The 20,292-nt window shown below is 48.6% G+C and overlaps 1 protein-coding gene across 1 annotated transcript in view; it reads left to right on the top strand.

Moving 5' to 3' along the window:
* Positions 1 to 18,817, top strand: part of LOC122364054 (amine sulfotransferase-like) — a 65,937-nt gene extending 47,120 nt beyond the window's left edge. Inside the window, exon 2 of the mRNA XM_043334099.1 lies at positions 18,420 to 18,817. Within this exon, the coding sequence (XP_043190034.1) occupies positions 18,420 to 18,817 (398 nt within the window). The remainder of the gene's footprint in view (positions 1 to 18,419) is intronic.
* Positions 18,818 to 20,292: the final 1,475 nt, after the last annotated feature.

Genomic DNA, 20,292 nt, shown 5'->3' with positions numbered 1-20,292 from the left:
CAGTTGTCACTGGTTCAGTTGTCACTGGTTCAGTTGTCGCTGGTTCAGTTGTCACTGGTTCAGTTGTCCCTGGTTCAGTTTTACTGGTTCAGTTGTCCCTGGTTCAGTTGTCACTGGTTCAGTTGTCTGCCTACCATCAGATGTTGTGACGCCCGAGAACGGTATCGGACTTTGAGACGAGGGGTGGCGGAGGCTGTCACACACCGTTGTCACTCGTACTGTGCGCTGTGCGCACTATGTAGGCATCTTTTGACTAAATCCTGAGTGCGATATTCGCGGCTGGTGTCCAGAGGGCCAGACGGTGCCTCAGCCGATGATGCACTGTCGGCCTTCGGCTCGAAGGAGCAAACCAAGCCATTGCTCTTCCAGTGAGGTGTCTGTTATACTCGTATATTTTTAATATTTGTGGACGTGCATCGAAAGAATTTAGCAATGGGTAGATATTAAGTTGAAATTGGGTAAGCCCATCACTGATAATGAACATCTCTGTCGTTTCCGGCCTGAGATGACCAGCGTCGTGTAGGGCATTCACTGCCGAATGACCTGCACAATTACATTTCCCTTAACCCGCGCGGGGCTGGGGGGGGGGGTAAATTTTACCCCCCCTCGCGAATTTTTGCGATATCTGAAAAACGGCGGAGCGCAGCGCCGCCAAACTTTCAGTACCTTTTCTTACATCAATTTGACACGTTCCCTGAAAATTTGAGCGAAATCCGTCGGAAAATTTTTGAGAAATTGACGTTTTAGTGACGTCATGTTCGTCATTTTCGCCTCAAAAACGGCAAAAGTTCAAACGCCGCTAACATCTTCATTTTTAAAGGAATCAAGACGTTACAAAAAAGGTTATACGTAATTTTACTTTGTCTATCAAATGGCTATCTCGGTTTTTTGAAAATTTTGGATTTTGGCCTAATTTTTTTTTCAAAAAACTGACTTTTTTGGGAAAATCTTTATAAAATCCAAAATTTTGAGTCTATCGAAAAAAAAACGGAATATATGTCAGAGAAGTGGTCTATGTGCACCTACATACCAAATTTTAGAAGAATCGGTTCAAAAATGTGGGAGTTATTCAAAATTTTATGACGTCACGACACACAAAATTTTTGAAAAATGACTTTTTTGGAAGTTCTAGACCTCGTACGGAAACAAAAATAGCACCATTCGATTTGCCGTGAAAAACTGCATCAGATAGACACCTTTTTAGGCCTTAACAACCAACTTCAAAATTTGACCTCACTTGACCTGACCTTGACCTGACCTCGACCTGAAATTCATCCAGAGGTGGTCCATATCACTTATTGAGTGTGCCTATTGAATTCTATGAGTAAAGTGACCCATAAAACATGTGTCGCACATGCCCTTTTCTATATTTTGTTCTTTGGTGACCTGACCTGACCTGACCTGACCTTGACCTTGACCTCTGAATGATATTGTATGCAACGAATATTGTCTTGGTAGCCTAAGAACACGTTTTGGGCGATCAGTCTCAGTCCATGACTCCATTCTTCGGCAACTACGGTGCAAGGCCGATACTGTAGAAACTTGCAATTTGTACCCTTGACCTGACCTTGACCTTGACCTCAAACTTTAAATTAAGTACATGTTTTTAGTAGTTCGTGATGAGAGCTTTCGATTGGCGTTTGAATTTTCCAAATCGGACCGTTAGTTCGGGAGATAACAGGGGGGGGGGGGTAAAATTTACCCCCCCCCCCCAGCCCCGCGCGTTCGGCTGGAGACCCCAGCCCCGCGCGGGTTAATTTTCTGCTCTTAAGCAACCTTACTGTTGTTATATGCCATTATCGGTATGCTTTGCAAGGTCCCATTGGGATGTTCCTGCTGCAGATAACCAAGAAATGTTTTTTCTAGCACGGTATAATCCTTTTTTGTTCGCCTGAATATTTCGCCAACACTTGTCAATATTCTCCCAGAAGACCTAGCCACTGAAGCCGACACCAATTCACCATGCCGCACCGCCTGCTCCGTCGCGGCTCTGGTGTCTCCTCCTACGATCGGTAGAGCTCCCTATCTCGGCAGCAAGAGAAGCCGGTGGCTCCCGGCTCGACCGCCACCGCCGCAGCGTTATGTCCGTCAGGCCCGGACCGGGGCGGGGCGGAAATGAAAGCGGAAACAGCGCGGTCGTCTGCGGAGCGGCCGGCCCGTTCGTCTGCGCTGGTGGCGGCCGTCTAGCGGGCAGTGGCAGCGGACAGCGGGGAGCGGACAGCGGCAGCGGGTAGCGGAGAGCGAACAGCGGGGAGGCGACAGGCCGGTCCGATCACCGCTTCCGCCCGTGCGAAGAGGTCTCTCAGCCGCGGGAAGCGGCACAGATGATTGTGTGAACAGGGCACTGATTATGTTTGCGCCCGGGCTAGGCGCACACGAGTGCGCATGTGTGAGGGGTAAGGGCTGATAAGGGTAGGCAGTGCAGGTCGGTATGATTTAGTAAGATAGTGACAAGTATTGCATGTTATTCCTGAATAAACATTTCGTAACCTGGTTTTGACGTCAGCTTGTAAACAATCAAATATTGGACAAGAACTCTTGCCTGCTGAAAGTTATTGCATGTATAAACTCGCACACATCGATATAAAATGATGGACTGACTTTTGGAAAATGTTCGATGACTCATGACATGAAGTTAGGTATCATCACCGCACTTGCCTAACTTTTACGTCTCTTTGTAATCTCTCCGTAAAATTGTCTTCACTCGCAATAGAAAGTGCGTAAATTGTCCCTCAAAACTTCATGTTTATTCTTTTCAAATTTCCATGACAAAACCAAAATATATCCAATTGCCATGATATATTGATTGAACATCGAATTCGAAAATAATTTAAGTAGGAGATACTAACCGTAAGTTAAAATGGGATAAAATGTTGTTATAACAGTGTTGTCAGAAGTGGAAGAAGGGATCAGGCACAGACCACCGGACAACACCGTCAACCAAGTCATCTCGTTATACGGACCACTGACGTAAATACTAAATAGCTGATTATCCTGCTGGCTAGCGTCCCGACGGTAGGGGTGGATACTGGGAGGGGGCTCTTCGTTTGAGCTTTATGTTGTTTAACGCAATGAGGTGTGCTCAACCTACCTCAAAGCCCATGACTCTCAGCCCTAGAGGACGGTGCGGTAAAAAAGGTCGCAGTGCGTTGCCGTGCGTGCTTTGTTTTACAAAGTCAAGTGTTAGTTTGTGCATTGGCTTCATACAACCTTGTTAAATGTGAACTTCTCGCAGACCGTATTCTAAATCCATTGGTGGTATTTTTATTGCAGCTTGGCCTTTGATGAGACAGATTTCTTTGATGTTTTTATAAAAAATAAGGATCAACGCTTTCACAGCCTCATGGTTGCTCACTGCTCAGTGCTCTGTTAAACTCAAACGATCTTCATTAATGACTTGAATTGCGTTTCATTTTTAGACTGCTACAGCTAAGTGCTCTTTACAGACAATTTTCAAAAAACAGTTGTCCCTTCGTACGGTTCGGGTCGACGAAAAACATTGCATGATTTGTGACTTGTATAAAAGCGCACTTATTATGCGCTTATTCACGCAAAAACGAAAGAATTGCCAACAGAGAGAAGTCATCAGCGAGGCAGCTCTGAGTTAAAAAAAAAACACACACACACACACACAATAAATGACCCCGAAGTAATTGACCTGATGCAATGGCGATGAAACAGACCCAGCATATATTGTGATGCAAGAAGTGACGCATTGCGGTTCAAGAATATGGGTGCCTAATTTCGAAACAAAGCGGCCCATGCTCTTCAACAGAGTGATGTAATACTGCTCTTTATAGGTACTCAAACTCTCCAAAATTGTCCGTGGTTGTTACATACAGATACATAATGCTGACACCCAGGGAAAGCGCTGCAATCTTTATTTTGAAAATGAACTTTTTAGAGCGTCTATCAATGTGCAGTATGCACCGTAGGTAACGTTGGCGCATTGGCTTTTAATAAAAGCAAGCGCATGCATTTGTCATCGAAAAACTTATCCTGAAATTAAGCACAAATGTATGGAAAAATAAGTTTTGTATATTTTAGCTGCACGCTTACAGCAAATGCATTTATCTACCTACTATGCAGTTATGCACAATTTATGATCCGAGCAGCGACCAATGCCTAAATGAAAGAAGCCTTATGTCGCAAAATGCGCACATCTAGGATCTAAAAACTTATAAATTGCAAAAAAAAAACACACACACAAAAAGCACCTATATAAATATTTAATTTCTTTATTTTACGCTTAAATGGGGGCATCCCGCACTGCTATAGATTACTGCGTGGTAGAACAAAATTCAAAGATATGCACGAATGAAGAACGACAATTGGGATGAAGATCGCGCTCGCGTGCCGGTCACCGAGCGGTGGACTTACCTCTCCCGTCAGCGGAGGGTCGAGTCGTCACCGTTGACCGTCACGTGACCTGGATGACCCGGGTTCACTGACCCTGTGCCCCGAGGGCCTGCACTGGCCGACCCCCGACCCCCAGCCAGCGGCCGACGCCGTCAAATGCTCGTTCGATCCCCACATTTCCACTTATATACGGGAGCGTGCCGATGGCCCCGTTGCCATAGCAACCCCCTAATCTTCTGCGGCGTTACCACGGTGACACGGAGAGCTGGCGGTGACGTCACGTACCTTTGCGTCGGCGCCGAGTCGTCTGGCGCGGCGGACGGGGGGGGGGAGGGGGGGTGCGTCGACCGTCGGTACAAGCTCGCCCCTCTCCAGCGCCGTCGGCACCGGCGGAGGGCGGTCGTACGATGGTCGTACTGTCGTTACGGGATGACTACCCGAGGGGAGCGACTGCCGCCGCCGATGACACCGACCGCCGGCACCGCACGGGGGCGGGGCTCCTATAGGACGCGATGGTGTGGCACCATCTGGCTCCGCTGTGTAGCTGTCTGTCATGTGTATATTGATACACACTGGTAGCATATTGACACAACTGCCAGCTACCTTGTGGGATGAGAGGGCTGCGCTCGGCTGAAGCGGATCGTACCGCCATCTATTGGAAATGCGCTGAACTTGGTCATACGAGCCAACAGCTCAGTTGTCCCAGCACCACTGCCTGATCGCATGTTATGTCTAAAGGATGTTCATTTAAAATCGACACACAATTTCGATGGTTTCACATCAGAAGTGAATTCATCAAAATATTACGCTGCAATTTCGCATATACAGTAAATTGAATATTTTCCATCACGCCGAGCATCAAATTGCACGAAGTGACACAAAACAGTCGCGTTAGAGATCGTTTTGGATGAAGATCACTTGGAAGGTGCTCCGCAGTCTTTTCCAAAGCAACACATCAATGGGAGAGCTCACGCGGACAAATACTTGCTGAAGCTTGAAATGTAGAGGTTATTCACCTGCCGCGTGATGGAAAGGAGTATTGTAAGAGTATTTTGCCGAAAAATCTGGAGTGGTGTTGAAGTGAAGGTGTTGAGCCCACCTCGAGAAAGGTCGGGCTCCAAAAATGCTCGTAGAGGAGATTTTTGGGACCTCACGGAGCAACACTGCTGATAGATTCGATACTAGCTGTCCTTACGTAAACAAGGTAGTTGCACCAAAGGCTGAGTTACAAACGGCGGAAACGATTTTTCGTCGCGACCGGGATATATCATAAAACAATAGAAATAAGTGCGCAGTAGTCAAGAAAGTCCAAATAAAAGCCAGAAAAAATCGAATTAGTAAGAGACAACAAGCTATATTTATTGTTCAAAGGCAACAATCAACTAATTAGGCGAAAGCATGTTCTATGGCGATGCTATCGGTGGTACAGGTGCTAACGTTTGATACGCGTCACCATCGGCAAGTTAACTGTTAACGCTAGATTCTAGAAGCCATGTTGTGTGTTTCATTTCAGATCATATCATTAGCCAGCAGCTTTTCTTCCTCCATCATGATTGGACCATATAGATGCCTCTTCAAAGACGTGACTTATTCAACACTGGGGGTTCATGCAGAACAACTTTCGTGGCCAGAAGGTGATTTCATGGCCCGGCCTCTTGCCAGCACACTAACCGGGGAGGCCTCGAGGGCCCCAACCGATGTGAAAATTCCCGTTGGGACGAAGCCAGATAAGCCACTCGACGCGTCTCAAATTCAACAAATAGAGCATCTGAATTTGCTGAAGGCCAGAACGTGTGGTGGTGGCTTTTAATTTCATATATAAGATCAACTGATTGCCCTTCACCGCCATGAATTGGCCAACATCACGGTCAAACCGTGCCAGAGCCTGTTGCGAACCTTACAAGCAAATGTCCAAAAATGAACGATGGGGATCACGCAATTCTGCTGACGTTCTGGGGCTTGCAGCGGATATTTAATACACAGTGAAATGGTGCATTTAGCAGTTTGTTTGAATCGTTAATTTTTTTTTTACCGGACATGCCGCCCGCCCAACTTTGTCTTAGTGTTTGGTGAACCCCTTATATGTATTATGTAGTTACATCGAACATACAGTGGCTCATATTCGTACATGTCAAGGTGATCACTGGTCAAGCACCTTACTTGTGGACGGGGCGCCGAAATGTCAGCTAGTGTGTCGCAGTATGACTGTACCCCTACCACCGGGTGATACAGAAATGCAATACAACAGCGTGCTACTTTATTTTTGTATTTTTGTATTTATTCAGTTTATTGCCAACAGGACAGATTCCCAATGATAGGCAAAGTCGAGTAGATAAAACACAAACAATAAATAAATAAATATGCGTCACAACATTACAGATGGTCACTTGTCAGGCACCTGGCTAGTCGTGCGATAATCGTCGCCTTGCCGTCGCAGAACATATCAACGGTAGGGCAGCGTGCAAGAAAAACATTGGTGAGTCTGGGTAATCTACAAAACATGCCGTTTTTAATAGTATTCACTCTGGCGACAGGCTCGAAAAAAGCAGCACGGTAGCGAGTGCTTCTGGATGGTACACGAATAGAGAAACGGCCCAAAAGATACATCGAGTCACATCTACCCTGGATAATGTTATGTAAGAAGACAATGTCATGTTGCTGTCGACGAGATGCAAGCGTCTGCAGTTTAAACAAGTCCAACAGCGCATCATACGACAAATCCCTCGCTTGTCGTCCGGTCGCTGTGCGATGTGCTAACCATAAAAGGAACTTGTGCTGGACACGTTCTATTCTATCCAGGTGTGTACTCGCTGCTCCGGCCCATATCTGCGATCCATATTCTAAGATAGAGCGCACGTTGGCAGTGTACGCGGCCATAATAGCCTTCTCATTCAGGAGTCCGTTCTGTCTGTGACACAGCTGAAATGATCGCATAAGAACGCCTAACGCACGGCGGGCCTTGGAAACAACACTGTCGACATGTGGGGTAAAAGTTAGCTTACTGTCTAACATAACACCGAGATCACGCATCGTGTCCAGCTTTTCTAAGACAGTCCCTCTAACTGTGTATACATATTGCACAGGATTTCGCTTTAGAGTGAGTGACATGGTTTTGCACTTCGATGCATTCAGGGCCAATTTCCATGTTTCTGCCCAATCCGATACGTGGTTCAAATCTTTCTGTAGAAGAACGCTGTCATCTTCTGACCGTACACATCGAAACAGTTTCAAATCGTCCGCGTACATCAAAGAGTGCGACTCCGCGACAGAAGGCAGGTCATTGACGTACAAACAAAAGAGCAGCGGCGATAAAATTCCGCCTTCCGGAGTTCCGGAGATGACAGGAGTCCATGCTGACGTTTTGCCATTTAGCACAACACGCTGGGCCCTGCCGGAGAGATATGAGACGAACCAGTTTAAGGCGTGTTCCTCAACGTGGAACGAATTTTGAAGCTTATGTAACAGCAGTTTATGGTTAACACTTTGAAAGGCGGCCGAGAAATCTGTGTAAATAACGTCCGTCTGACATCCCTCCGACAGGGTCTCCCACGCATGAGACAGATACACAGCCAGGTTCGTGGTACAAGAGCGGCCGGATAAGAAGCCATGCTGAGCATCCGATATGACAGGGCGAACATGTTGCATCAATATGTCGCAGGCGATCTTCTCAAGAACGCGACCGAACAAAGGCAGCAGTGAAATTGACCTATAATTCCTCGGGTTGGTGCGGTCACCACCCTTATGAATCGGAACAACATTCGCCTGTTTCCATTTAGAGGGAAATACGCCTTGTTTGAAGGACAGTTGACACAGTATGGTTAGCGGTGCTACAAGCTCTTCGGCACACTCCTTGATTATCCTAGAGCTGATGTTATCAGGTCCACAAGCTTTGCCACTGGGGATGCTCAGCAAAACCCTGCGCACATCATTACTAGTAACACGAAGAGTCGACAGATTGGAAATGCTGTGACTAATAACGTCTGGGTAAAAGCTGGCCGACGGGTCAGTAAACTTAGCAGCAAAAGTGCGGTTCAAAAGTTCGGCTCGTTCTTTGCTATCCGATATCTTCCTGACACCATCTGTTAGAATCGGGGCAGTTCCGCCTTTATGACACATTTAGTGATGGTGGATAGTCCACCACAGCTCTGACCTCCTCTCGTCCATAGTTCTAGGTATATCAGCCGTCCGGCCAGCCTGATTTATATCAGCAATATTATACAGCAATACATATATAAATATATACTGGTTTTATATCAGCAAGTCCTGCCGTTCCACATCCATCAGTCCGTCCCGTCGTCCCAGCTCTAAAGCAGCCCGTCCCAGCTCTACACATATCAGCCGTCCCAGCTCTATATCAGCCTGTTCCAGCTCTACATCGGCCCGACCTAGCTCTATATCAGCCTGTTCCAGCTCTACATCGGCCCGACCTAGCTCTATATCAGACTGTCCCAGCGCTGTAGCAGGTAACAACCACGCCGTTCTATCTTTTTCATCCTCAGGACAGCCAAATCCTTCTTCTCCAAGCCTCAAGCCCTGCTCCGGGCCGGACGGGCAACTTTGCTCTATGCGGGAAGCTCCCAAAGGAACACGCCCGTAGCCGGGTGTGGTGAGTTTCGGGGGCTGGGTGGCCTGTCCATTGGATGGGCTCAGCCCTGACCGGCGTCTCACTATACACACACACAAATATTAACACCGTTAGCGGTGTAATTGCACAGTACATATCTGAACACTTGAGGAAAGTTACTTTAGTCCCTTCCCCGCTTAAATTACTCGCGCTTCTAAATGAACACCAGGAAGAAGGTAATAGAACACTGTTAGGAGGGTTGGGTGTTTTACTACATGTAGTAAACATTTACTACATGTAGTAAAACACCCAACCCTCCTAACAGTGTTCTATTACCTTCTTCCTGGTGTTCATTTAGAAGCGCGAGTAATTTAAGCGGGGAAGGGACTAAATTAAATTTCCTCAAGTGCTCAGATACAGGGTGTTTCACAATAAACGTTACTTTTGATAAGCTTTTAAAATGACCTCAGCTATTCGTATGCCCATAAATTCCAGATTCATTTTGTTGCAAATTCTTTCGGGTTTTTTATCCTTACAAAACTATGACGAATCATCAACTGCATTCTTTATGTACGTGCAATGTCCACACCATCAAAACAGGTCAATTTGCTGTTAAGCTTCAGGGTCCTTCACAATGAATGTTGCTTTTCAAACGACGATGTTTCAGTGGCATGTATTACAATATGGCTCATGAGTATTACCTCATGAGACAGCAGAACAGTAGGACTGATGAACATATAACTTTCAGCTCAGCACCCTTCACGGGTTCTCCACTATGCCACCCTTCCGTCTGACTTTTTCAACCAGATTCTCTGGGATCGCCGTCCGGCCAGGAGTCGGGGCTGGTCTCGTGTTTCCAGTCTTCTGGAACCTTTCTACTACCCGTTTGAAAGACATTTTTGACGGAATATCCTTCCTCCTTTTAAATGGCTACCGAAACTCCGTCGCACTGCGGTCAGACTCCGCAAAGCGCCGTAATGCATTACCACCCATACCGCCTCATCATCTGTACACGGCGAATTGACCCGTTTTGACGGTGTTGGCATTGCACGTCCATACTGATGGAACCGTTGACGGTTTGTAAAAAAATATGTAAGGACTAAAAACCGCTACAAATTTGCAGCAAAATGCATATAAAGTTTACGCGCTTACGAACAAGTAAGATCTTCATTTAAGCTATTCAAAAGTAACATTTATTGTGAAACACCCTGTATGTACTGTGCAATTACACCGCTAACGGTGTTAATATTTTTTTGTGTGTAGGGTGCCCGCCCGGCCCAACCAATGTCTCCCCCTAATTCATATCGTCCTTCCGGCTCCGAAATGGTCTCGTCAGACCGAAGGAGCTTAACCCAACAAAAATCAAAAGCTATTGCAGCCTGTTCCAGCTCTACATATATCAGCCGACAGCCCGTGATGCCGTCCCAGCTCTATATCAGCCGCCCGGCTGTCCCAGCTCTATATCAGTCCGTTCCAGCTCTATATCAGTCCATCTCAGCTCTTGCGCGCGTTCGGTATCCGGATAATCAGGGATAATTTTTCCAGGAGCACCAGGACTGTTCGGTGTTTTAGACTGACACCGTGCACAACAGACATGACAACGAGTAAAACAGCCATTCGTAAAGCAAAAACAATCTAAAATTGTGACTATATGGTCCCTGCAATATCAAATAATTAGCGGTGATCCCGAATAACTATCCCTCATTTTCCGGATGCTGAACGCTAGGCATATCAGCCGCCTCAGCTCTACATCAGCCCATGCTGCCGATCCAGCTCTATATCAGCCGGCGCTGTCGTTGCAGCTCCAGCTCTATGTATATCAGCCGTCCTGCCGTCCCAGCCCTATATCAGTCCGTGATGCCGCTCCAGCTCTACATCAGCCCATGCTGCCGGCCCAGCTCTACCTATATCAGCCCGACCCACCTCTACATCAGCCCGACTCAGCTCTATGCCAGCCCGTGCTGTCGACCCAGGCCGACCTGCCGCTGCCATCGGCGGCCGCGGCCGGCCGTGCGGTCGTTAGAGCAGCGTTCCGCAGGCGGACTGCGGCCAATTTCGCCGCCAGCCGGCCGTGTGTCATTCGGCCGTCGGACAACAGCGCTGCGGCGGCGCACCGGCCCGCCCATAATCGGCCTACTTTTCGCGTTAGTGTGCCGTCCAGGCCGGCGCCGCGGCAGGTCGGTGCCTTATTGGGCCCCGTGCTGCGCGACGGAAGATCTGCCGCTGGCACAGTGCCCCCTCCCTCCCCGGTCCGCCCCCTACCTCTCTCCGGCAGCGACGGCCGCGGCCGATGACCCGGCCTGCACTACGAGCGCCGCTCTCAGAACAGAGAGGTCACCTGGTCGATGGACAGGAGCCGCGCCCGTGCGGTCCAACCGGCCGCTCCGGTCCGGGCAGCCGATCAAACCGAGGTGAAGTGAGAATGTCGGAATTAGGAGGTCATGGGTCGCGGCTTCATTGTGAGGGTCATGTTGAAGTGAAAAAGTGATGGCATTAGAAGATAGTCAAATGATGACAACACTCCATTACTGTGTGCACTGAGCAAAAACATTTTTTTACTCAAGTCAAGCGTGACTTCGAAATAAGGCCATGACACAACTGCATATGTTTATTCCAAAAGTACATGCAAAATAAAAATTATTTTATTTGACTTTATCTAATATCATTTCATTGATTACTTTATTTTGTCAAGGACTGATACATAGTTAATAGTTATCTCTTGTGTTTCATTTACAATAATTTTCAACAGAACTTTCCCTGAAAAGTGTTTGTCAATGACCTGTTGATAAACAACGTGACTCGCGCGTGCAGGCATCCAAAAGGTGTCTTAAATTAAAACACTTAACATCAAACATTGGGTACCAATAAAAGAAACAGAGAATCAGACAGGACGCCGAATCGCGAAACTGTTAGTGACATTAGAGATTACGGAATTCTTATCATATAGCCCTAAGTGATGAAAATTGCCAGCAGCATGGATACCAGGGCACTTGTTTCTGAGGACACTTTTTCTGGGTGTACACTGTACAGTTAGTCTTGAAAGTGCTAGATTTAAGGGCACCGGACCAATTGACATCCTCATCCATCCCTCAGGCCAATTGCTTCGGTGACTCAAATTTAGCAGCCCTTTCTCAGTCGGGCCTGATGGATCCACTGCACCGGCGCACGGTACTTTCACGACTGACTGTACATGACGCCGCACTAACCAGTAACGCCTGTCAGCTTCTCGGTGAGAAGGTTTGACAAACGAACCACCACCAGCTCATTCAGTTTCTCTTCGATCTTGAGTTGAAATTTCGACCTGTTTTTCCGCCAGAACTTCTTAGCAAATCTGTTGACAAAAGTCCTGGCGGGATTATTGAAAAAATCGTCGAGGAAGCCTGTGACGCCGCGGAGGCGTGGGCGCACATCGATGCCGGGTAGATCGACTGACACATCCGTGCCTCTTGGGGTGATCAGCACCCGTCCCCCGACCAGATCAACGTATAGCATAGTAGTCAAGCGTGCGGATGGGTCCTTCAGCGTAATCACTGGTCTGCCGCGAATGCGGAAACAAATCCGCTTAATGAATGTTTTCTTACATTTCTTGAGCTTGGCATTAGCATTACCAACCACACTGGGCCAGGCCACATGGAATCTGATGTCAATCCGGTCATCAACCGGTTTGATATTCAAATCCTTGATCTTGAATTCGGACAGACCGTGTACAGAAATGTCTTGCACGTGCCAATCGAAGTTATCGTGACCGCTGAGGTCAGGTATGATCAATGGGTCGAATGACGACTTGAGATGTTCTCTGCTTCCTTCAAGGATGTTATAGACGCAGTGGTTGAGTGAGGCAGATTCGCTCAACTCACAGCCGGCTGCGGGCTGGCTGATCACCAGCAGAGCAGACAGAGCGAGCCATCTCACCACACGGCACTCCATGGCGCAGACGGGTACCGTGCAGAGCAGGACAGTCCACTGCCGACAGGCCGAGCGCGGGCACGCCCGTTTGAGCCCCTTCTGCTCGTCCGACAGCTCATATACGCCGTCACACTGACTCAGGCTGTCCCACCTGGTGACACGCTTCAGACCCCCTGGCATTTCGTCAGCATGACTCAGAGTCAGAGCCGACAATACGGCGTAAATGTCGATTGTCAGAAAGGTCACCACTGCTCACCTAGCTCGGTGTAATAAAAAAACATATATTTTCATGTTTGAATGTGATTTTTGCTTTCCAATATAAAGCCGTTTAAGTTGCCGTTTAGAGCGAAATTGTCAGTGAGGTTTGCTGAGAGGGACATCGCAACTTTGTTCTCATGGGAAGCGGCTATAAGGATGCAAGAGTTAGTTTTGTTGGCATAATACTGGGGCATCTTCAAAACACTGGTTATCATTATCAAATCACCTGGCAAGCGATAAGATCATTTGCCACTCTCCACTTGCTATCTATGGTTCTTTACATGCTTTTAGTTCAACATTATGAAAGCTGTATTAACCCTCGCCGGCCGAGGGGGGGGCGGGTGCCGCCCCCCATAGGGTTTTTTTCGCGATAGCTCCGAACACGCTGGCGATAGAGAGCTGAAACTTGGCATACCTGACCTTTGATCCAAGCCGCATCTTTTGACACCAACCGCATTTTTGGGTCAGGTCAGGTCACTGACCTATGACGTCATAAGTGAACCTCTGCACGGTCTTCAGATGTCGCAACTTCGCAACGCCCTCACTGCCAGAGGAGATGTCACAGGGAAATGAAACTTGCAGAATCTAGTATCCATTATGAGTCTCACAACTTGTATATCTCGGATTTTTCCTAAAGGTCATATGAGGTCAGGTCATTTTCGTGACCTCACCATTATAAGTCAATGGGGAAAAATGAAAACTGCTATTCTGGCGCCGGGAACGATCTCCAACTATCTCATGCACACAGAATCGTGATTCGATGCACTCCTTGCAAGGTTAGATGCGTCACTTTTGCAATGTTGACCTTCCGTGACGTCATTTATGACGTCATCAAGGTCATATTAGTTTTCCGTCAATAACTCCCGATCAAATTGAGCTAGCGAGTCGAGAAAGCCACCAATGGACTCAGGAAGACCTGCCGAATCGAATGATATGCGACATGACCTCTTTTGACCAACTTTGTGACCTGGGGGTGCTGACCTGACCTTGACCTGAGGTCAACACCCTAAGTTGACCTGACCCGAACAAAAAGTATATCATTTGACGCGCCTGAGCGAGGCGAACACGATGCTGCCAAAATCGTGGCTCTGCGGCCGTTTTTTGCGAAGTTATTGACCAAAAACTGAACCGTACCCTGGGGCACTTGACCTGACCTCAGAGGTCACCGGTTGACCTAGGACCTTAAAATCGGGTACCAATCTCTGCGTCTCGTAACGGCGCACACGCTCGTTTTTTCCGCGACGCGCTAGCCCCACCAGGGGCGAAACGGCGAGGGGGGGTCGTACGCGCCCCCCCCCCCCCCTCGGCCGGCGCGTATGTAGAAAACCAATAGGTCCGGCGAGGGTTAACCAGTATAACGCCTTTTGGGGCGACTAACGGAGCGAGCGAGAGGGTGAGCCTTGGACGTGCGAAATTTCGAGGGGGTACCTCCAGCTGACTTGTGCACGGCACCCTACTAACCGGTCTCTAGCGATGTGCCAAATTTGAGCACAATCGGTCCAGCCGTTCTCGAGATCTGGAAGCGGCACCCTGCACGTGCGCACGTGCAAAATGGGTCCCAACTGACTTTTGCACGGCACCCTACTAACCGGTCCCTAACCATGTGCCAAATTTGAGCGCCATCGGTCCAGCCGTTCTCGAGATCTGGAATCGACCCCTGCACGTGCGCACGTGCAGCAGCACCCCAAGTCTTGCACATGGATATGCATTGCCTAGCGGGTGTCTACCTACATGCCAACTTTCAGCGCAATCGGCCAAGTAGTTACCGAGATATTGCAACAATTACAAAAGTGACACCTCTTCGTTTTGCACGTGGCACGTGCATAAGGGGTCACCCACATGCATCGGGAATAGTCCAATACTTGGTAGAAGGAATGAAGCTACCCTACAAAAATTACCGCGTGTAAATCGGTCAAGTGGTTGCTGAGATATAAGCCTCGCAAAAGCGTGACCACGGCCGGCCGGCCGGCCGCTCATACTCAGAAATTTCCGTTAATCGGAAAGACTACGCTCGCTTCGCTCGCTCCGTAATCAATTGCTGTCATTTATCACAAACTTTTTTGATGCAAGTAGCAAGTCATTGCAATCATTACATCGCAGCTGAAACCACAGGAAAAAGGCATAATGGGAAAAATCTTCTTCACGTGGCACGCGCTATTCCATTTTTCCATTTAAAGTCTATAGAGTTTCGAACACTTATTGCGCCATCTCTAATTTGCAAGAAAATCTGACGTAGTGGTTTATAGTTTCCAGCTATGTTCTACATGAGATGTTCAGTTGCACAACCGTGCGCCATATTGTGGCGCGATAACCAACCGGCAAGCTGCAGTGACCCGGCAGTACGCATCCTTTCAATGGCCCGTATCAATACGCCGCACGGGGTCCGGCGGCGGCCGTTCGGTCTCGTTAGCCGCACGTCGACACGGTCGTTCAGCAACCACCGCCGCGCCGCGGCCAGCTGCAGCCGCCGCCATTTGCACAAAATTGGCCACCGGAGCGGCGCGGGCCCATCATTGCGGCGTTACAGCCTCATATTGAAATGCAGAATGTGTCGGATAACGCTCGGTGACAGTAAATTCGCATGTATCTGCCGATAGGAGGTGGTGTTTCGATGGAGAGTCTCGGCGGCAGATGGCCGGGCGGAGCCACCATGGCTGCAGGAGACTGCTGCTGGCAGCTGCTGCCGGCGGCCGCGGGACGGCACCAGGATGACGGTCGCCGCGGTGGAACATGCACGTGTGTGTGTATGGGGGGGGGGGTGAAGCAAAGAACAAGGGAGAGGGAGAAAGAGGGATGAAAGGAGAATGCCGACCAAATGGTGGTTAGCTGAAGTTAGCGGGAGTAATACACAGCAAAAAAAAAAAGAAAGAAAATAATCCACCTTAACTCGTAGAAAGGTCGTACAGTGCCCCGGGAGGTCATTTGTACTATTTTCTTTGAAACAAGGTTTAAATATGGAGGAATTTACGCAGTATGCCAAGCAGAGTTTGGTTCGTACGTCTGATCAAGAAAATCGGGCAATCGAAAGCTTTGTGTATGACCTCAGTCAAGCGACTCCAGTTAAAGACCAGTTAAAGATCATCTCACTCAACTAACTTCAAGTGGCTGCAGCCGATGTTATATAGAGGCCAGTGCTATAAAAAAACACAGCTGGGATTAGAAGCAGGGAAGAAAACGAACCAATCCACTCACATTAACTGGGCATTCAACAGCTAAAAAGTGTGATGACTTCTAGCGACCGGCAAACACCTGTTTTTGTGGTATAGCTGAACCAGGGCAGCAGAGCCCTCTCACTAGCGATAGGAGCAACATAAACACAGCAGTCTGCAGGCTGTCCGGGCTCGCATAGGAATGCGTTGCGCGCGTGACTGGCACCACGCAGTGCTGGATTCACAGCGTGCAGTGTGGGACGGAGCGGAGTGAGACGAGGCAGGAGAGAATCTCGCAGTTGGAGCATCAAACATCCATTCCACTTGAGTGGCCGGTGGCAGAGGCACAAAGTGATACTGTACTCTGGGTGAATTAAAAAGCCAGTGTTCTGTCGCGACAACGCGGAATCTGAACCACGTTTGGATATAGGGGAGAGTGGGGTAAGATGCCCAGGGTGGGAAAGACGCCCCACCCCCTCTAGCGGGGAAACAAAGAATCGAACCTGGAAATTAATGTTCTTAGCGTAAAGCGGAAGCCTGCCTTGTTAACTGCACAAATATTTGCGAAGCTCAGTTGGGCAACGGCTGGCTGGTGATTGCATGTTTTTTATTTGCTGCTTTCAAAAAATATTTTGGCGTCAAAACATTGTAAATATCAAAGAAGGTAGATAATTTTTGCGTCCCTTGCTATAGTCGTGATACATTAACATGCGTGTACTGTGTCCCAAACAGTTTGTTTCAGGGACTCAGGGTGTAGTTTTATGGCTAACAAATTGTGTTGATTTATTGTTACTTCGGTACCTTGGGGTAAGATGCCCCCTGTCCTGATGGGGAAAGACGCCCCCCTAAATCCGTAGGCTGTCCTTCAAGCAGCCCGTCAAATCATTTATTACATACTTGTGATGAGAGACAAAAGCCGATCTGGGACTATTGAGAGTCCGGTACGGTCGGGTGCTCCCCATGCCGGTCTCTCGGCCCACACAGCAACTTTTTGGGCGGCATCTGACTCTGAGAGCCCTCACGACGGCCTCTGTTGGCCCCATTATTGGTTCCAGGGCCCCTCACGACATCCTTTGAGGGCTCCCACGTTGGCTCCACGGGCCGCGCTGGCATCTGAGGTCCCCACGATGGGCTCGAGGGCCCTCAAGCATCATGAAGACCTATAAGGGCCCCACAGTGGTCTCCGAACGCCACCACGGAGGCTTGTTTGGCCACGCTGGACTATGATGGCCCTAACGATGACCTCTGAAGCCCCTTACGACTACTTTTGAGGGCCCTTACGATGACGTTTGGTGTCTACTGCAGGCTTGAAGGGACTACTGATTCGTTCAGGCGATTCACGTGCCTATTTTTGTCACTTATAGTACAGGGGGCATCTTACCCAACGCCAGGGGGCGTCTTTTCCACCCTGTGGGGTAAGATGCCCCCTTTCACTTCTTCAGGAAAATGCTTAATAGCAAAAAAAGTTATCATGTTTCAGGCACGAAAGTGTGATATATTTGGAGAAAAATGATGTCGGCTTCCATTGAAACTCCAAGTTTTGGCTTTCCGATCGTCATTTTCGAATAATATATGACATAGTCAAACCCTGGGCATCTTTCCCCACTCTCCCCTACCGTGGTAAACGCCACAGATAATGTCCGAGGAGCCAGCAGCAGCACCGGAAGAGATTACCATTCCAGAGGGATGGGAGCCAGTGCCGATCGATTCCAACTATAAGGCTCCCGGTTACCGCACGTTCAGGTACCGTGGAGCGATAATGAATAACATTCATCTTAAAGGGGGTATCATGAAACAGTTGGAGCAGTTCCAAGGCAGACGCTCTGATATAATCGTGGCCAGCTTTGCGAAGTCGGGCACCACTTGGCTTCAGGAGATCGTGTGGCGTGTCACCCACCAACCGTCAATGAAAGACGAGAAAGAACCAAACACCTGCCTAGAGTATCGATTCACTCTGTTAGGAACGCAGTCGCAAGAAAAATTCATGGAGATGGCTCCTTTGCATGACGCAACGGACCAACGATTCATCAAGACACATCTGCACTACCATATGCTACCAGAAGGCCTCAAGACGAGTGGTGCCAAAGTGCTGTACGTGTCTCGTGATGCAAGAGATGTCTGCGTTTCCTTCTACCATTTCTCGAGAATGTTCAATGTCTTCAAGTACCGTGGTTCATTCGCAGACTTTCGAGACGGCTTCATGCGTGACGCCCTAGTCTTCTGTCCTTACCGTGAGCACGTGCAGGGGTACCTGGAGCACTCGGACACTGTGCTCTGTCTGTCGTACGAGCAGATGCACCAGGATCGCGGCTCGGTCGTCCGCAAAGTGGCTGACTTCCTGGGAGTGTCCCTGAGCGACGCCGATGTCGACGATATTGTGAAGAACACCAGCTTCGAAGTGATGAAGGCGAACCCGTACACCAACTTCCACCAGTGGGAGGACAACGGACTTCTGTCCGGCACAGAGGAGGGAACCTTCATGAGGAAGGGGGTGATGGGCGACTGGAGAAACTACTTCACCGAGGAGGAGAGCGAAGCCTTCTTGAAGTGGCGCAACGGAGAGGTCGCTTCACTAGAGTAGCGTCTCTGCATGCCAGGAAAGGAAATCTGTGCACAGAAATAATTTGTTGGGAGCATACTCGGGCGGAATAGGCTATCTTAAATCTTTAGGTTAGAAAGGTGGTGAGGGTCGAGGGGAGCTCACCTTGCAATTAAATCCATGTAATCAAAAGTTTTGGTTTAACCCTCGCCCGTAAACGGCGATCTGCCACCTTCGCCCATGCAGGGGGGGGGGTTGGTGCGACCCCCCTTGGCGTTTGAAAACGGAGCGTCGTAGAGCTTAGCGGAAAAGACCAACGGATTGCTCTCGCCGAGATCTCGCGATTGGTGGTATATTTTTTGGTCCTAGGTCAACATTTAACCCACTTTTGACCGGTCAAAGGTCAAATTTTCGGAAAATAGACTTTTTTCAACTTTCGGCGGCGATTGCGGCAAAACGGTGGGAGATATCGACTTGAAACCTTCACTATCGTGTTCCTTGATCAATTCTCTATCGTTTGGTATATATTTCGTTTCCCTAGCTCTAAAAATGGCGCGTTGGGAGCGTCGGAAGTCGGCAAGGTCACAGTCGGCGGCAGAAATTCGAAAAATCAAAATTTAAATTTTTGAAATCTGATTGTATTTTTGGATTTGGGAGGTCCATTTGCTCCCTATAGAAGCTAATATTGCTGCATATTCCCATTGAGGTGACAAGAATTAGCAAAATAGTGGTTCGGGCGCTTTTCAAAAATAGTACCGGACGCTGTTCCTCTTGTGACGTCATAGCTCCGTGACCTGACCTGACCCGGTCAAGTTTCTTATACCATATGATAGCCAATACTTGCCCCAACATGCATGGGAAGTTTCATCACGATCCATCAACCGATCTCCGTACCACCGGCAGGAAACCTCGGGCGTTGGCACTCAGTTTGTGAAAATCCGGCCGGAGGCTGTTCCCTTTGTGACGTCATAACTCCGTGACCTGACATGACCCGGTCAAATTTTTTTTTACCAAAAGATGCGCAAGGTTTGCCCCATAAGGTACCCAAAATTTGGCGGCGCTGCGCGCCGCCGTTTTTGCACTATTTCCGAAAAACCTCAGGGGGGGGGGTTGCACCAACCCCCCCCTACATGGGCGAGGGTTAAATAGAAGTGAAATACTCTATCTACCCGGCAGTTGCTGGGATATTTCGCCACCCACCACCTGTTTGGGGGAGGGGGATATGGGGCCTCAAACGTTATCGCCGATAACTGGAGAATCAATAGGCGTAGCAAGACGGTCGAGGCGATCCCAACGAAAGATCGCTATCAGACGCTTAGTAATGAGTATTTTCAACTTGACGTCGAGATCAGTGGTCGGGTCAAAATCAGGCCAAACACCTGAACTTGGGATTTCAGTAGCCTGGACCTTGGGATCTCATACTGGGCGTATTTCGTCATAAGTTCTGTCAAGATTGTGCAGAATCTTTTATTGAAGTGCTTCACGAGTGTCAGAATCATGCAGCAGTCACTTAGCAT

Source organism: Amphibalanus amphitrite, unplaced genomic scaffold (assembly GCF_019059575.1).
Source record: "Amphibalanus amphitrite isolate SeventyFive unplaced genomic scaffold, NRLGWU_Aamphi_draft 000654F_arrow, whole genome shotgun sequence".
Classification (NCBI taxonomy): Eukaryota; Metazoa; Arthropoda; class Thecostraca; order Balanomorpha; family Balanidae; genus Amphibalanus; species Amphibalanus amphitrite.
Note: the sequence above shows the minus strand (reverse complement) of the source record. Positions and strands in the feature narration are given on the sequence as shown.